Genomic DNA, 16,992 nt, shown 5'->3' with positions numbered 1-16,992 from the left:
TCTTTTAGTAATAGGACTAACGTTGGTCTGCTTAAAAAATGGAGCTAGTTATGCATTTTTATACAGAAGACGCAGTGAAAGAAGTAAAATGTCTGCTTGACTGTGTAAACCCCCCAGTGAAGTGAGGGTTAAAATGTAAGCCTTTCCGCCATGAAGATTTCCTGCTGACTCACTCATGTGACTCCTCAGCAGCCTAGCAGAAAGACTATCTTTGGGATTGAAAATCTAGCATTTATAGCTTCTCTGATATAGACCCAACTTCCTGCATACATATGCAGTCCTCTCGAGATTTGCAGGCTCCTGCTTCAGAGCTGGGAACCTTGAAGCCTGAATTTCTTGGCAGAAAGTTAGTCCAGACTTTTTTAAAAAAACAAACAAACAAAAAAAAAACACCCATGGCTTTCATTTATTTGTCCAGGGAAATTATGGTGTTTTTGTACTTTGTTTTATTCTGAGTTTTTTTTTTTTTTTTTTACTTGCTATGGAATATGAAATAAACTTTTCTAGCTTTTGCTCTATGTGCTACATTTTCAGCTGTTTATCAGAGATCTTCTTTTCATGACGTTCTAACTGCGTAAAATGATAACCAGCCAAAATCTTTTGCTGTAGGTAGTTTTTGTAAAAACTGATTGCAAAAACACACTTTCAGAGAAAAATGAACTTCTGCTGGGCCAGATTACTCTGTTGAAGGGAGGATTTGAGACCTGGATAATAGACTGACTTTTAGTACATGTATTTTGTCAAAATTAAGGAAGAACATTATTCACAGAAAAGATTTCTGAAATAAAATAAACTGCAGGTCAGCACTCACTGTAAGCACTTTTCTCTGTAACCCTGAGCTTCCTTAGTTACCTCAAAAGACTTCAGTAATTAAAAAAGAAAAAAAAAATCTGTATGTTTCTGTTCTGTTCCATTCTTCCTTCCCAGTGTGTGTCTGTGTTCCCTGGCAAAAACAAATTGTTCATCTACTGAGACAAAGTTTTAAGGAACTTAATCCTCTGCTGAAGTGGGTTTTCTTATTTGTTTTTGTTTTTTAAGCAAGTTCTTTAAAATAACCAGAAAACCAAAAAAGTGAGGAGAAACAGCTGCCCAAATGAAATGTTTGTCCCCTTTGTCCTAACATATCCTGGTCTTGCACAATGACCTTCCTTATGGGCTTAGTACAAGAAGTTTCTCCCCCCCCCCCCCCCCCCCCAAATAAATCAGTCAAATTAGTACCAGTTTTATAGGTTCTGCTCCTACTGGGAAAAATCAGAGTTTCGCTTTGAATGTATTTGTCATTCCTCTTGTCTGGCTGACTAAAGTTATATGTCATACTATGACCAATTTTATTCTTGGGGAAGAGGGATTTAGCTGCGTTTCTTAGTTTCTGTCAGGAAATTTTCATCATGGCAATATGTTACATTGCCTTCACAGCACTGATATCTGGAAAGAGTAAGCTCTGAGAAGAATGTAAGCAGGAATCATGGGATCTGCAGAGTCTAGTTGTCTTTGGAAAGTTTTAAATTTTTCTGTAGGCTCTTATTTAGAATAAGTGTAGATTTTAGGGCAAGATATCAATATATTAAATACTCAAAACTGCAGTTTATTTTATCTCAAGCTTTCAAGTGCTTGTGTAAATAAATTATACTTATGGACGTTTTATATCACCTTCCTGTAGGGCTGTTCACCTGTGGATGAAATTAAGTGATTGCATGGAAATTCTTTTTTTTCCTCAGATGTTATCACAGGTTTCCTGTTAGTTTGTGCTTCCCTTTAAGGTTTGGTAGTAAAGAGTTCTTGCATCTATTCTATTTTAGTAGCCAGTGTGCTTTGGTTTAGTTAACGCTTAAGCAATTAGTGTCCACGTAGCATAGGAGGGTGCAGTTCATGCTGTTACTGCTAAAGTGCGAAGAGCACATTAGCAAGGGACATCAAAGGGACAATTTTTGAAGAGTATAGGGAGTTGTAGCTGTTGGATTTGAACACCTAAGTGGTATCTGTAGAGAAGCATCACCAGTTTAAAAAACAACCACAGCAGAAAAAAAACCCAAAAATCCATGGAACTGCTTCTATAGAATTTGCTAAGGTTCTCCCCCCCCCCCCCCCCCCCAAAATCTTCCCCCCAGAATATTAGGGTCTGTGTAGTATTCCTGTGCTTTATATTTAGTTAACTTTGTGCTTGTATGTTTGCAGAATAAAATGAGTTCCTTTTTTGAAAGCCGCTTTTGTGATAGCAAAGGATGATTCTAACCCTTTGTTCTGAGTCTTATCAGAAAATCCAAAGGGTTCCATTTATTTCTGGAAGAAACAAGAGTCACTCTTACTGGAAAGCAGTTAAATAAAACTGACTCTTCAATTTATAAAAACTAAAAAGTGCCTTTATGTGTTTCTTTTCAGTCTGTAGTGGATGACTGGATAGAGTCATACAAACATGACAGAGATATAGCACTTCTTGATCTCATAAACTTCTTTATTCAGTGTTCAGGCTGCAAAGGTAAGATTTTTGAAATATTTTGGAGCCATACTCCCATTTAGGCAGTTTTACAGCATGTTTTTCTTCTTTACTTTTATGCTGTGTATGGGGTGTAGGACTACGCTGTTCCTGGGGCTAGTCCACATTAAGTTATTGTAGTATTTTTGAGTTTGGGGGTGGGGTAGGGGGAGCAGGTGATTTAGAAACATTGCAGAATTATTTCAAAATGTAGATTAAGCCTGATTCTGAGTGGAGAGAGTGCATAAGCCTGATTCTGAGTGGAGAGAGTGCAGTACCATTACATAACACTTCTCACGTCTTCCTCAGTTGCTGCTATTATTTCAGAAAGCTCTCTCTCTCCCATAATATTGGTAGTCTGTTTAACTTGCTTAATCTTGGAATTCTAGTTTGGATATAATGTCTTCATATTGGTGAGCATTCTGAGATCGTATCATAGCCTTTTTAGAGATGTTTGATTTAAAAAAGATTTTGGACAGCTTCGTAGTAGCCTGTCTGCAAAAAGACTGTATTCCTCTATTTTATTTTATTCTCTTTTTTTTTTTTTTTTTTTGGGGGGGGGGGGACTTCTGATTTTTTCCTTGATTCCATATCCTCGATTCTTTTTCTTCCTTACCTCCTTTTGAAGAGGAGAAAGTAACCAGCTCTGCTATGTCACTGCACTTGATAGGCTATAAGTGGGATTGAATGTAATTTGTTCTGCTCCAGTGTGTCTCCGTCCTGATGAACTTTTAATGTGCATAAATCTCTAGAGGGCTAGCAGCATTCCTCAGTAGAGGCTATCCGTGCTTTCAGGAGCAGTGAATCTCTTGATTATTATCATCAGGAAAAAAACTACAAAATCCTTTTAAGCTTTTCAAGATAATCCTTGTGTATGTGCTGCAGTAAACTTTAGGAGATCTGTTTGTTTTTATATCGTCTTCTACAATCTAATGATCTTTGAATCAAAGGAATATAGAAATTACATGAAATAACTGAGTTATCACTGTGCAGAAGACAATAGAATAGCAACTGAACAGTCTATATTTGTCTTATTGTACTATTTGGAATCGTAAATCCTGAAAGGTCACTTTGTATCAGTGCAGCCTCTCAGCTGATGAAGAGATCTGGCACAAATATCTGTGACTTCAGAAAATGAACGAATGAGTGATTTTTTTTTTTTAGATTTTTTTTTTAAATGTACACACACGCGCACACACACGTAACTATACATATATATATATATATGTATAAAAATCGGTGCCGAGCACCTGTTATAAACAGATGCTAAAATGAATAATGGGTAACTTCTTAAAAATGCAAGTGTAATCTGTAGACTACCTGAAAACTGTCCATTTCTATATTGTAGTAGGAGATAACTTATGTGTCATCTACCTCTTTCATATTAAATGTGTTAATAATCTAATGCCTAAATTTTAGGAGTTGTTACAGCAGAGATGTTCCGACATATGCAGAATTCTGAAATAATCCGAAAAATGACTGAGGAGTTTGATGAGGTAATTTAATATACTAATAATGTATTGATTATAAATTTTTCATTTCCCCTGTCCTCACTTTACTGGATTATGTTGCTACAGGTTTGTTTCAAGGATAGGATCAACTGTAGAAGTGGCCAGACTTTCATGAATGAAAAACTTAAACTCACTCATTTCACTGAGCTTTGTAAGATGGCAGAAAATAAAGGTCTATATGTAATTGTTCTGTATAGTAGTTTAACAAATATTTACTCGCTCTCTGTTTTAGAAAGTGGAAACTCCTAATACTGAGTGGCTGTGTGTGTCCCCTTTGTGTATGTAAGGCTCTGAAACCTTCAGCTTTCAAAATGGTTGTTAAATTTATTTGCATGTGTGTGTTAATCCACAGTCCTCTGGATTTCAGTTTGATTAAGCTTAAACTGAAGACTTTGCTTTGCCTTTTATGGCGCTTTCTGGCCCTCTTCCCTTTAACTTGCAATTTTTTTCTGTCTCAGTGAGTGTTGATGTAAATGAGATGCATTGTTTTCTTTTTTTAAGTTGTATTCCATGTGCTTTCCTTCCAAGGAACATAAAAGCGACTTTAAAACCGCCTCCCAACGTTTCATTTAGGACGCAATTTTTTCTCACAAATTGAAATCCAAAGAGCATCAGTAACTTCAACAGAGGGAAAAGTAGTGTGCGCTGAAATTTAAAAGACTTTGTTTAGGACTGTTTATTCAGTTCTTTTATCACTGGGTTATACTCTTTCTTGTAACAGAACTCTAATCAATAACTGCACTCTCAGGTTTCTAATCTCTTTTCGTGGATGCTGCCTTGATTTTGAAATTGTAATGTTGTTTAGCCTCTTAGAGTATGGGGTTACAAAAACACTGATTAAAAATCATTGTTGATTCCCCCGCCCCAACACTTTGACCATTATTTTTAAAGAGCCTCAAAGCAGAAGGAGACGACACACTTATTTTCAGTGTGTTGTAATAGGTTGTCTTACGATGTCAGGAATTTTCAGTCTGATGGGGAGCATCTCCCTATAAACGTTATCGCAGTCCTGAACTTGAGTGTTGCTGAATATATCGGCCAACTGTTCATGTCATGGTTCTTTGCTTCTAGTGTAAGCAGAAGCAGATGTATAAGGGGGGGGGATAAGGTTATTTGGGGGGGGGGGAATAGGACAGAGATAGGAAATATAAGATGTTAATTCAGTACCTCTGGTTTTGTGCAATTTGTGTTGTACCACCTGTTGAAAGTTGTCTCTGCATCTAAGAAACCTGAGCTGGAAAGTAGATGCATTTTGTGTAATTGGGTTCTTCAGATGTATCATTTTATGCTGTCAAAAATATGGGCTTTTAAGTTGTACCTGTCTCTTGTTAATCTTTATTTAATACAATTATTTTAAGTTCTTTGAAAGAGTTTCCTGTTTGCATCCCATTTTGTTTTTTAATAGGATAGTGGAGATTACCCATTAACTATGGCTGGTCCCCAGTGGAAGAAGTTCAAATCCAGTTTTTGTGAGTTCATTGGAGTACTTGTCCGACAGTGTCAATATAGCATCATATATGATGAATATATGATGGATACTGTCATTTCACTACTTACGGGACTGTCAGACTCCCAAGTCAGAGCGTTTCGGCACACTAGCACGCTGGCAGGTCAGTGAATTTTTTTCTGCATACTGTTTTCGTTTTTGTTTTGGTACAGCTTCCTTGTATTGTCTTTATTTTTCATTATTGGAAAACACAAAATTATTTTTAAAGTATCCGTATCAGCTCTGCAGTATTTCATTTTTGTTAGCTTTAGAGCTAATAGAACACACAAATATGAAGAAACTTAAGTTGATTCTACAAGTTTTTCTTCTGTCATAATTTTCTTCTGTAATAATCTTTTCAACGTGAAATGCAGTTAACCTGCCCCACGTTAAGTCAAATAGGAGTCGTCATATCTTAAATTGGATGTAATATTTACCACAAATTAAAACTGTGCTTTGCATTGAGGCTGTGGCACAATGTAATTGAAGGTGACATTTGCAATGATTACATGAGGTAAAAATTTAAAGAACTCAAAAAATGGTACAGCCACTAAGTTTCTGTATGTTTTTAAATAATTGTCCTTTTTTACTTGATTTTTTTCAGATATGTTAAGTTATGACTATATTCCTTATGAGTTCAGTATGACAGATGTTTATTTGTTTAAAACATCTTATGATATTGGAGAATGGGTTGTTTTCTTTTTTTTTTTTTTTTTTAAGTTAGTTAGTTCAAAATCTGCACAGATCAATGAAGAAGAGTCTCATGTGACACCATGTAGCAGTCCAGTCATGTAAGTTTTGTAGCAATGTTAACCTGGTGAACAAGGTGAATTTAGGCTGCACAGGAAACTTGAGTTTTTACCAGGCTGGAAACGGTCTGTTAGCTTTACAGACCTGATTGGTTTACGGCTAACTTCAGTTGTAACTACCTGGTGAGTTGTTCTGTTTCACTCACGGTGACTCTTGAGTATACATCATAACACCACACTTCAGGCTGTTGCTGTCAGACTGCCACTCCCCAAGGCATTTTTCATAGGAGGAGTAAAAGACTTAATTTAGAGAATGTGCTAGTTCTGCTCTGTCGTCAATTCAGTTGTTGTACCATAAGACCGATGTAAATTTTAGTTATTTAAAAACAAGTTTTTCCCTACCTTTCTTGAGCTGTGCCTGAATAAAAGTTGCAGATATCACCCTGTTGCATGTTAATTTCTATCAGATAATTTTTAGTAATAGTCTGTTTACTTTGGTTTGCATCAGTAGTTTTATTGATTTTGTTTGCATAGTGTAATTACTCGTGCATTGCATATAAGACTACAGCTTGTATTCTTGATGTGCGAGTTTTATTTTGGATAGAGACAACCAACAAAATTGTTGTATCTGTATTTACTTGCAGTAATTTTGGTATCTGTCATTAGCGCTGACTGACTTTTTTTTTTTTTCATCCTGATGTCCTTAGATATCGTGGAATGTGACAGTGTTTTGATATGTCTGCATGTCTTCATGCCTTATTCATCCACTTGCTGCTTTATGCTAGTGACACTCAAACTTTTTTTTTTTACTTGCTTTTTATACGCGCTCTCTGTGTGAGCCCTTTCATGTCTTGCTACAAAAGTTCATCAGAAAGACAGGTATACTTTTGGCCACCTTCTGTTTTATGGAATAGGCATATTTGTCTGTACCCCTTTTAAAAGGGGAGATTCAGAAACGAAAGCATACCTACCAAAGCAAAAACCCCAAACCACCGAAGTGTTGTATACGCTTTCATCAGTCCCCTGGCTTCTGATTGGCTGATATCCCTTCTCTGCTTCTGCACATAAAAGAATACTTAAAGAAAGGTGCCCCTCATTTAAAATTAAATTGAGGAGACAAGAATGACCCCGTGTGGTAGCATTGCTTGTCTAAAACGTTTTCTTTTGAAGCACAAAACCTCTTCTGTGTTTGAGATTGAATGTTAGTCTATTAACTGATTTTAATAATGGAATCCTTGTAATGTTTCTTGGGGTAGGTATGTGAAACTTCACCTGTCAGCTTTTTTCTGGGAAAGCCTATGTAACTCAGTTCAACAATAATGCTTATAATATTAGAAATTTAACAAAAGGAATAGAATTAATTTATCAGAATTGCAGGTTTTCCACACCATTACTTATCAACATGATAGATAAAAACGCTTACATTTTATTCTATTTGGTAGTGCTCAAGACAGTGCTCACATCCTACAGTTTATGTATCTTTAGTTTTCACTGAGTGTATTTCACAGTATTTTTGTAAGTCTGAAATAGGAGGAGTCAGGATGTTTATCAACTTTCTTACATTAGGTAACTTCTCCAATAATCCTTATTCTCTTTACTTTTTGTAGCCATGAAATTGATGACTGCTTTAGTGAACGTGGCATTAAATCTTAGTATTAACATGGACAATACACAGCGGCAGTATGAAGCAGAACGAAATAAAATAATTGGGAAACGAGCTAATGATAGGCTGGAACTCTTGCTACAGAAAAGAAAGGAGGTTAGTGTGATTGTGTGCAGCTGGTGTGCTTTATGACTGCTGGAGGATGAGTGTTGATAAACGACGATTAACAATTAATCTTGCTCTGTAGTAGTTTTTGTAAAGGTGTGGTTATTAGACCTTCTGTTTCATTCTTTGAATTGTACATTTAATGTTGGAAAAACTTGATTGCTTTGAAAGGTGCTTCTGAACTTCTAGTTTTTAGATGCAAAGAGGTAAATGTGGCATTTCAGATACTGCCTTCGTAGTAAAGTTAGCCAGAGAGACTTGGTAAAAGATGAAATTTGGTTTTATTTCTTTACTAGCATCTTAAACTGAGTTCAAATATGTAATAAGCGTTACCATCCCTTGACTACTTTTGGCCTCTAGAGAAGAGCCCTGTTATCTTGGTGCAAAACATTGCTTTTATGATGTCGTACCAATCTCAGGAGAAAATGCGTTTAGGGGATTTTGATAGTGTTTACTGTAAAAGAAAAAACCCTGTCAAAATTGAAAGTTTAATTTACTTCTTTTTTCTTTCTTTCTGTATTTGAGGGACTTGCTGATTCATTGCTGACAGTGCTGTCTTGACATGAGCCCTCGTTCATTCAGATTTTAGTTTTTATATTCTGGGGAACTACTGGGTTTTTATTTTTTAGATAGTAGAATTAACTTTCAGATGATCAAAGGAAACGTTTTTCCTTTGCTTTTTACCTTTTGTGCCTGTTACAGTTTCACTTTCTTGAATGATTCAGATAAATTAATAACTCTGTCTTCTGTTCATCTCCCAAGGATCTTGCAGTTTGAGACATCCCTTAGACACTGGAACAGTGTTGTTAAATGTACTTGTGCTGGATGTGTGTGTCCAGGACCAATCCTACTATAAATAATACATGTATACACAGAGAAAGGCAGTGATGCGGGGACTGAGACTTTCTCTATCTTGATTGCTCTTCAGTATAGTGACTTTTGGGATTTCCCACCAGCTGTTCTAGCTTTGGTTTTGTTTTCCAGTTTTTATTGTACTGGATGAGAGTAAACTTCAAAGTAACATAACTTCAAAGTCGTCTTTTTTGGTTTTTGTATCTTTTTATGTTTTGAATATACTACTGTGGACTGATGTTGTTAATTTACTCCCAGAATGCGTTAGAAACTTTGTTTAGTTTGTCGTCGTTGTCTTCTGCATAATCTTTTTTTTTCCCCCCCCTCCTTTCTATTATATTTCCTCATATTTTTTTCATTCCAGAATCTTGTGGTGCTATGGAAACTGTTCATGTTTTTTCTTTAAATTTCTGTAGGAGAGATCCTTTACCTTTATATCCACATTGATTTTCTTGTGCCTCTTCTATTTGAGTAATGTCTCCTACAAAAAAAAAAAAAACCCAAAAAACCTAATGTTGCCTACTGCAATCTCTGCTTCCTCCATCCTTGACTCTTTTCATTAATATTGTCTTAATCTAGCCTACCCTTATAGTTCAATCTGCAAAAAGAATATGCCTTGTCTGCTTGGTTCTCTCCAAATCTTTTAACTGACTTTCTTGCACCTTCCAAGCAAATACAAATTTCTATTTCTTTGTTTTAAAACATTGTGTGCATCACTTATCACGTCCTTTGCATGTCTTGATCTTGTGTTGTTATCCCGAGAGACTGGATTGGTCTCCTTTGTTTTTTCACAGCTTGATATCCTTCATTTGAAGAGTTCTGCAATACCTTGTTCAATTTCAGCTTTTTTTTCTATTTAATGAAATGATAGGTGAGAAGAAAGAAGTATTTAAAACAGAGTGTGTGAATCAAACTTTAAATCTCATGCAGCCATTAACAAAGCACCTCTGTATCTTGTCTATTTAGATTAAAAGTTCTTCAGGGTACAGAACAGGCTCTTTGTAAGCATCTTACAGGATTTGAGTATTTTTCTAATAATGCAGATCCATAAAAACACTGCAAATATGTTAAGCGTGAGCCTTGAACATGAGGCTTAAAAGATATTTAATTAATTTTCTAATTAATCTAATTTAGTTTTCGTTCTAAGTAGTTTTATCGGGGGCTTGCAGAAACCTGGAACATCTCTGTCACAGTTGAAGAGCAGTTATCCTGTGGTCAGAGCCATCAATATTGATATACTGTGGTAGACAAATTCCTTAAAGAGTAACATATTCTGTTGAGCAACTGATTCGTGAATGTTTCAGGGAAGGATTTAATGGTCGTGCTTGTGAACGTTAACTTAGTTTAGTTTGTCTAACGCCAACGCTATTTGATCTGATTGTAAAAATGCTGCTCAGTGTTGATGAACTTTGTTCATTCTTTCAGCTTCAGGAAAATCAGGATGAAATAGAAAACATGATGAACGCAATATTTAAAGGTGTTTTTGTGCATAGATACCGGTAAGTTTTTCCTATTAGGTAAGATATAGCTTCATTAATTTATTCTGGAAGCATGCAATGAGTTATTTCTAATTATCCATCTCCTTGATCCTCCTCCCCCTCTCCCTCCCCACAGAGATGCAATTGCTGAAATAAGAGCTATCTGTATTGAAGAGATTGGAATATGGATGAAGATGTATAGTGATGCCTTTCTGAACGACAGCTATTTAAAATATGTAGGATGGACTATGCATGATAAGGTAAGCTGCCTTCAGGAGAAGGAACAGAACCATCAAGCGTAAGTCTGCCTACTCTGTCTTTGATCTTGCCGGGCAAGGTGGCAAGGTTCTGATCTGTTAATTGTTCTAATGAGTCACTGCTTTTTGTTTGTTTTGTTAGTCAGAAACCCTGATGTTTTAAAATATATAAAAAACATACTTATATGGTTTTAGAGAGTAAATTCAAAATTTTAAGGGAATAGCTGCTGCTTCTTTCTTTATTTTGCTGATGCGCACACATCTGTTCTGCAATACTTAAATTTAATGCATTTCCCATGGAATAACTCAGTCACATGTTCAAACTGTTTCTCTCTTTTGCTAAGGTAAGAAACTTTTTAAAAGCATCCTGAGCTAACTGTAAAACATCTGTATAAAAAGAAATCCTCTTTGGTGCTGGCCGCTGCCTCAAGCTGTTAATTGTCAGCTACCAGCTACAGATTATTTTCTGCTTGGAGTGGTCAACAGACTTAGTTCGTGAATGCTCCTTGTTGCACTGTAGAGTCAGCACATCAGCTCAGGTCTTGCATTCTGAAGACTTAAAGGTTATTTACTTTGCAGTGAAACAAATGAGGGATGATCACACATGTTCATTGGTTTGGCTTCAAAGAACAATAACCTCTGGCAGTGAGATGATAAGAAATTGCATGGAGATGGCAGTAGTCAGTTGTCCTAGATGTTTTAAGGTGTAGATACAGGTACACTTTGCAAACACGTTCTCTGATAAAGTAGAACTTGTATTTTGGGAGAAATACTTGTCTCAGTAACTACTTTGTAATTTTATTATCGAAAGAGTCTCAATATAGGTGTTGCCAGTTTTAGCTGAAGTGAAAGGAATCACGTAGGATTCTACTTAGAAATGTCTTGAGCATTTAGAATACATCCTGAGAGAGTGAAAAAAGTATATTTTGACTTACACAAACTAATTGTGGTGAGACTTCCTTTCCCCCTCCCCCCTCCCCAACTGGTTTATTATGAGACAGGACACGTTCTCATGTCATTAACATAATTATTGATAGCATAACTTGGCAACGTTAAATTTTTGTCTCTGAATGAATTCAGGCTGTAACAAGTGAACTGTATGATTTGAAGATCGCATCTGTATCCCATACTTAACTTTTAATCCAGTTTTTAATTTTATTTTAGCAAGGGGAAGTAAGACTCAAATGCCTCACTGCTTTGCAAGGGCTTTACTATAATAAAGAGCTTAATTCCAAATTGGAACTCTTCACCAGTAGATTCAAGGTTAGTACCTTCACGCTTTCCAAAAACGTTTCAATGTTTTTGTAGTTGTTTTTCCCTTCTTTCCTCTTTGAAAATACTTTCTTTTTTGTTCTTAGGATAGAATTGTGTCTATGACTCTTGACAAAGAATATGATGTTGCAGTCCAAGCAATAAAATTACTCACTCTTGTTTTACAGTAAGTATGTGTATCTGACTTATAGCAAATATTAAAACTTAAAATATTCTTCATATTTTTGGGCAAGGCTCAACAGAATTTAGGTAAAACAAAGTCTGAAGAAATGTCTGTGCATGTTATACTAGAACAAATTGATTTCTAAAAGTAATCTGGTTAGGACAGTACTGTTACTTTTCACATACTTAACAGTAATAGATAGGGCTAGAAATGCAGAATTCAGCCACCCTAATTTGAAGTTGCTGTACAAGATTTGAACTGAAGAACTGTGGTGAGTATTGAACATCAGACAATAACTGAACTTTCAAGCACAGTCTTTAGCAAGCACCGATACTTTATCAGTGATTTTGTTTAGGAAGACTTTGGAACAAAGATACTTTGTTTTGTTTTTTAGGATGATAGTTTAAAGGAAAAGGCTTAGGTTCACCTTCATTTCCATCTGTATCATTAGAGTTTATGTTCTTCTGGGTCAGCCTGTTTTTTTTTTTTCCTCCTCTTCCCTCCACCCCAGGAGTAGTGAAGAAGTTTTGACTGCAGAAGACTGTGAAAACGTCTACCATCTGGTTTATTCAGCTCATCGGCCAGTAGCAGTTGCCGCAGGGGAATTTCTCTATAAAAAGTAAGAGGGGGGAAATTATAGTTAACTTCTTACTTTGTTCATGCTTCTTGTAGATTTTTAGACCGCGTATTAATGCTGTGATTCTGATTAGCTTTAATTAAGAAAAGGAAAACCTGAATAATGAAGTGGGCTTTGGAATTAACTTCTAGAAAATGTAACACTATTGTAGTTCTTGAATTGCTGTATTTTTTCTTAATGGGAAATGGCAAGTAATTTTGAAGCCTCCTCTTTAAAAGCTTGTACCTGCAGGGAATGTAACAAAATGCTTCTCTCTTTTCCTACCCTCTATTTCCCGTTCTGTGAAAAATTTAAGAATGCTCACTCAGGTTGTACCAAAAACTTGGGACTTTTATCATAATACGAGTATGTTTCTTCCATTTCTAGTCCCATTATTCTTTTTCGAAAGTTGGATTAGATGACAATTTCAGAAAGTTTCTTTTTGTAAAACTTTTTTCAATTCTAGATCATGTCTTAAAACCAGGAGCAAAGTTTCCATCTAATACTTTTCCGACCTTCTCCCAATATTTCTTTGTCCCATGTGGGGAGGTTCATTAAATGTAATTTCCTAAAGGGGAACGGACAAAAGCATCTGCAGTTATCACTGGTTGCTTGTATTTTGTGATAAATATATGTTCCACTGGAAGGAATCAATGAAATACCAACTCAGCCAAATATAAGTTTGTTCCAAAGATATTTGTCCCAAATCGCTTCCTTGAAGAAGGGGGGGGGGGGGAAGTAATAACCGAGAGAAACCATGGCAAGGTACTAGGTGCATGTCTGTGAAAACAGCGTCTTGCTATGAACTATAGCAAAGTTAATGAAGACATTTGCCCTGAAATAACTTGTTTTCTAGGCTTTTCAGCCGCAGAGATCCTGAAGATGACGGAATACTTAAAAGGAGGGGAAGGCAAAGTCCAAATGCTAACCTCGTGAAGACGTTAGTGTTCTTCTTTTTGGAAAGTGAAGTAAGTTGTTTCATGGGTTGGTTTTCCTCGCTTAGTAACTACGGGATCTGTTCTGGCTTTCTTCCAGTACTTGGACAATCTGGAGGACTTAAATACAGCCATATAGAACAGTATATTACCTCAAGGATCTTTCCAGTACACAGTATTGAGACAGGCTGTGAACTCTCCTGTGACGAGAGAACACCATGAAGACTGACGAAAGAGTATATATAGATGGAAATAGAGATGTTGATTTAGGAGCTTAGTAAGAAGAAAATCCTCTTATAGAAATAGGAAGTTACCAAGTGTTCTGAGCACCCAGAGCCTGCTTCTAAAAGGGACTGAGAACCTCCTTTAGGTGGAAGAGTTTAGGATGTTTGTTGTTTCTTATTACTCTACTGTAGCTGTACTTGTAGTTATGAAAGTTGGACGCACAGTGTTGCTTATCCTGTTCCAGAAACTATGGAAAACTCATATTTTTGCCTTCTACCGTTCTGTACTCTTCCCAGCAAGCACCTCCTCAAATGTCAAGTAGAAAATAAAATAAAATAAAATAAAACCAGATTCTGCTAGATATCCTAGCACTTCATAGTATATTCTTGGTAACGGTTGATCTGTATTTCATCTCCTAAGTGTACTGGGAGGGAGAGGCTTCTGTTGTGCCAGAGAACTCTCAAAATATCTGTGGTTTCCTACTACAGTCAAGAGGCAGCAAGAAAAATTGACTGTGCTGTAGCAATTTCTTTAGTCAACTGCATTACTGATTAGGAAAAACTTTGTCTTCTCATTTTTAGTTGCATGAACATGCTGCTTATCTTGTGGACAGCATGTGGGACTGTGCAACAGATCTCTTGAAGGACTGGGAATGTATGAACAGTCTTCTGTTGGAGGAGCCTCTCAATGGAGAAGAGCGTAAGAGATTTTAGTGGATCTTTGTATATTGCTATGCAGTTCCTTTTAGTCTTGTTTCATGAGTAAATAGGATGTGTGCATTTATCGGTACTCATATTCTCTACTTTTTTGCATAGCCATAATAAGTTGCTAATGCTAATTATTGAACATTAGGATGGAGTAGGAGGAGATCACTTCTGGTATGGAGGAAAGAAAAGGTAGGGAGAGAAGAGGGAATAAGTATGCAGTGTCCAGTTGCCCTGCTGTTTCACAGGTTTAGGCTGCGCCTCTGGCATTAGAGAAACTCAAAGTTGCCTGTGAAACTGGTTCTTTTATTGAATGTTGAAACTATTATATGGAAAAATACTTTTTTTTTTATAATGGGACAAAAAAGCCCTGGGATAATTCTGTAATTCCATAGGTCCTATAAAAAGGATCTCTGAATAATGAAGAAGAACTAAAATGATTATAAAACTCAAAATTTGTTTCATCCTGCTGTATGACTCATCCTATGCAATTTCCTCAATTTTGAATGTTTTTCTGTGCTGTTTTATAGAGTGCTTCTTGGGCGCTTCTCTTGTGCGTCTCTCCCTGCCCCCAACGCACGCAGAAACGAGCTTTTGGCCCACATGCCTCTTTTCTTAACAAACGTATTTTTGTCCTTAGATACTAATACTTATGGAAAACGGCAAATAAAGCAAGCTGTATATTAACACGTGTTTCTTAAATTTCAGCTTTAACAGATAGACAGGAAAGTGCACTGATTGAAATAATGCTTTGTACAATTCGACAAGCAGCTGAATGTCATCCTCCTGTGGGAAGAGGAACAGGGAAACGGGTAGGAGCTAAAAGCTACTTCTCTAGAGATGTGGGAATGGCTGAGCAGGAACTGTGGGAAGAAGGAAAATATTGTAGGCTGTTGCTGCTGAGGGGAATGGATTCAAAAATGCAATTTCAGTCTGCTTTGCTGCCAGTATTTGACTACTTTGGTTCGTTCACTTTTTCAGGATCTTGGCGTGTGCTGAATTTTGTTTGTGCTACTATTTTTGTTTTTACTATGAAAGGTAGTTAAAATTAGTTTCAAAAGAAGTATTGGTTGGAAAGGAGAACAAAATGCTGTATTTGGAAAAGCTAAGATTATTTTCAATTTGAAAAAGAGTGGTAAAATGAGGGCGAGGGGATATGCTATTCAGTCTCTTTGGAAGGACCACGGTCCAGTTTTCTGACCCCAACCATCTGATCTTTTCTCTGATTGCATAGTATGTAGGCAGCCCCGTTTTACTGAGGGGTTAAGCAAGGAACGGAAGCGTTTTCAGAAGTCGTGCAGCCGTTAGTAAGAAACCAGTTCAGATATGAATTGACAACTTATTTGGCTAGGAAGACCTAACTGGAATATGAACTGAATGAATACAAATCATTAAAAATCATGAGCAAGCTGAGCTGAAGGGTTTGCTGTTTGCTGTCACTGTCACGAAAACATTCTAATCATGGCATTTGTTTTAAGGAAGATAAATTAACCTTTTGTTTTAGGTTGTCACGTTATTTTCAAAGTAATCTGGGTAACGTTAAGTGCGACTTTAAATTGCCTTTTTTTGAGAGTTGTAGAAAATTTTTATATTGACCTTGTGGAGGCAAACTCGCCTCATATGAGGGAGAGCGTGATTAGTACAGTGTGTATATATAAAAGAATTTTACGTTGATATTTTATAATGATATTAGAAGGTCTCTGTACCTAATTATGCTAATGAAACTTTGTATCAGAGCTATTAATTGTAAAATCTTTACAATAACTATATTTTAGGTGCTGACAGCAAAGGAAAAGAAAACCCAGTTGGATGACAGGACAAAAATTACAGAACTCTTTGCAGTCGCACTTCCTCAGTTGTTAGCAAAGGTAAGTTTAATCCCATCTCTTACTGATGGGCTGCTGTTAAAATGTTAAGCAAGTAGTAAGAGTTTCTGTTAATCAATTGTATGGTTTGCACAACTTTAATATTTTTCCTATTAGTTGTTATTAATGTTTGATTATTTTAAGACGAACTGTACTGTTATATCCAAAATACTTTAAATATTTTTTCTTTTGAATTTAACAGTATTCTGTAGATGCAGAGAAAGTCACCAACTTACTACAGTTGCCACAGTACTTTGATTTGGAAATTTACACAACGGGGCGATTAGAAAAGGTAACGTAGCGCTCAATGATACTTAACATGAAAGGGGAAGAAATGAATTTAACTTTCATACTGGAATTTCAGTCACCATTGTAGGTGCAGGGTTTTTGCATGTGACTTGCTTTATTGTAAACCTCATTGAGAATGAGACCTGAACTTCACTGCTTTGACTGTCTCTTGTTCCTAGAGAGCCTGAAAGGTTTGAGTTTTCTAAAATTCCCCATTAAAACGGGCCAGAGAGACCTTGTTACCAGTATAGCTTGAAAAAAGTTGAAAAATTAAAGCATGCAGTTACTGCTCTGAATTTACCAGCTGTGGTGATGAAGCTGGTGTGAGCTGTTCTTGCCTCTACTTCCCC

At 36.4% G+C, this 16,992-nt stretch overlaps 1 protein-coding gene across 6 annotated transcripts in view; it reads left to right on the top strand.

Annotated features, from left to right (window-relative positions):
• STAG2 (STAG2 cohesin complex component) overlaps positions 1-16,992 on the top strand; it is an 83,127-nt gene that overhangs the window by 42,768 nt on the left and 23,367 nt on the right. For all 6 annotated transcript variants that reach the window (XM_068956744.1, XM_068956738.1, XM_068956740.1 and 3 more), the window contains exons 5-18: positions 2,380-2,476; positions 3,893-3,969; positions 5,390-5,594; positions 7,827-7,978; positions 10,265-10,338; positions 10,454-10,577; positions 11,739-11,837; positions 11,933-12,012; positions 12,521-12,628; positions 13,482-13,593; positions 14,367-14,484; positions 15,198-15,301; positions 16,265-16,357; positions 16,557-16,646. In XM_068956744.1, coding sequence (XP_068812845.1) covers positions 2,380-2,476; positions 3,893-3,969; positions 5,390-5,594; positions 7,827-7,978; positions 10,265-10,338; positions 10,454-10,577; positions 11,739-11,837; positions 11,933-12,012; positions 12,521-12,628; positions 13,482-13,593; positions 14,367-14,484; positions 15,198-15,301; positions 16,265-16,357; positions 16,557-16,646 — 1,533 coding nt within the window. The remainder of the gene's footprint in view (positions 1-2,379; positions 2,477-3,892; positions 3,970-5,389; positions 5,595-7,826; positions 7,979-10,264; positions 10,339-10,453; positions 10,578-11,738; positions 11,838-11,932; positions 12,013-12,520; positions 12,629-13,481; positions 13,594-14,366; positions 14,485-15,197; positions 15,302-16,264; positions 16,358-16,556; positions 16,647-16,992) is intronic.

The sequence above is a fragment of the Struthio camelus genome, chromosome 11 (genome assembly GCF_040807025.1).
Source record: "Struthio camelus isolate bStrCam1 chromosome 11, bStrCam1.hap1, whole genome shotgun sequence".
NCBI classification, from domain to species: domain Eukaryota; kingdom Metazoa; phylum Chordata; class Aves; order Struthioniformes; family Struthionidae; genus Struthio; species Struthio camelus.
Note: the sequence above shows the minus strand (reverse complement) of the source record. Positions and strands in the feature narration are given on the sequence as shown.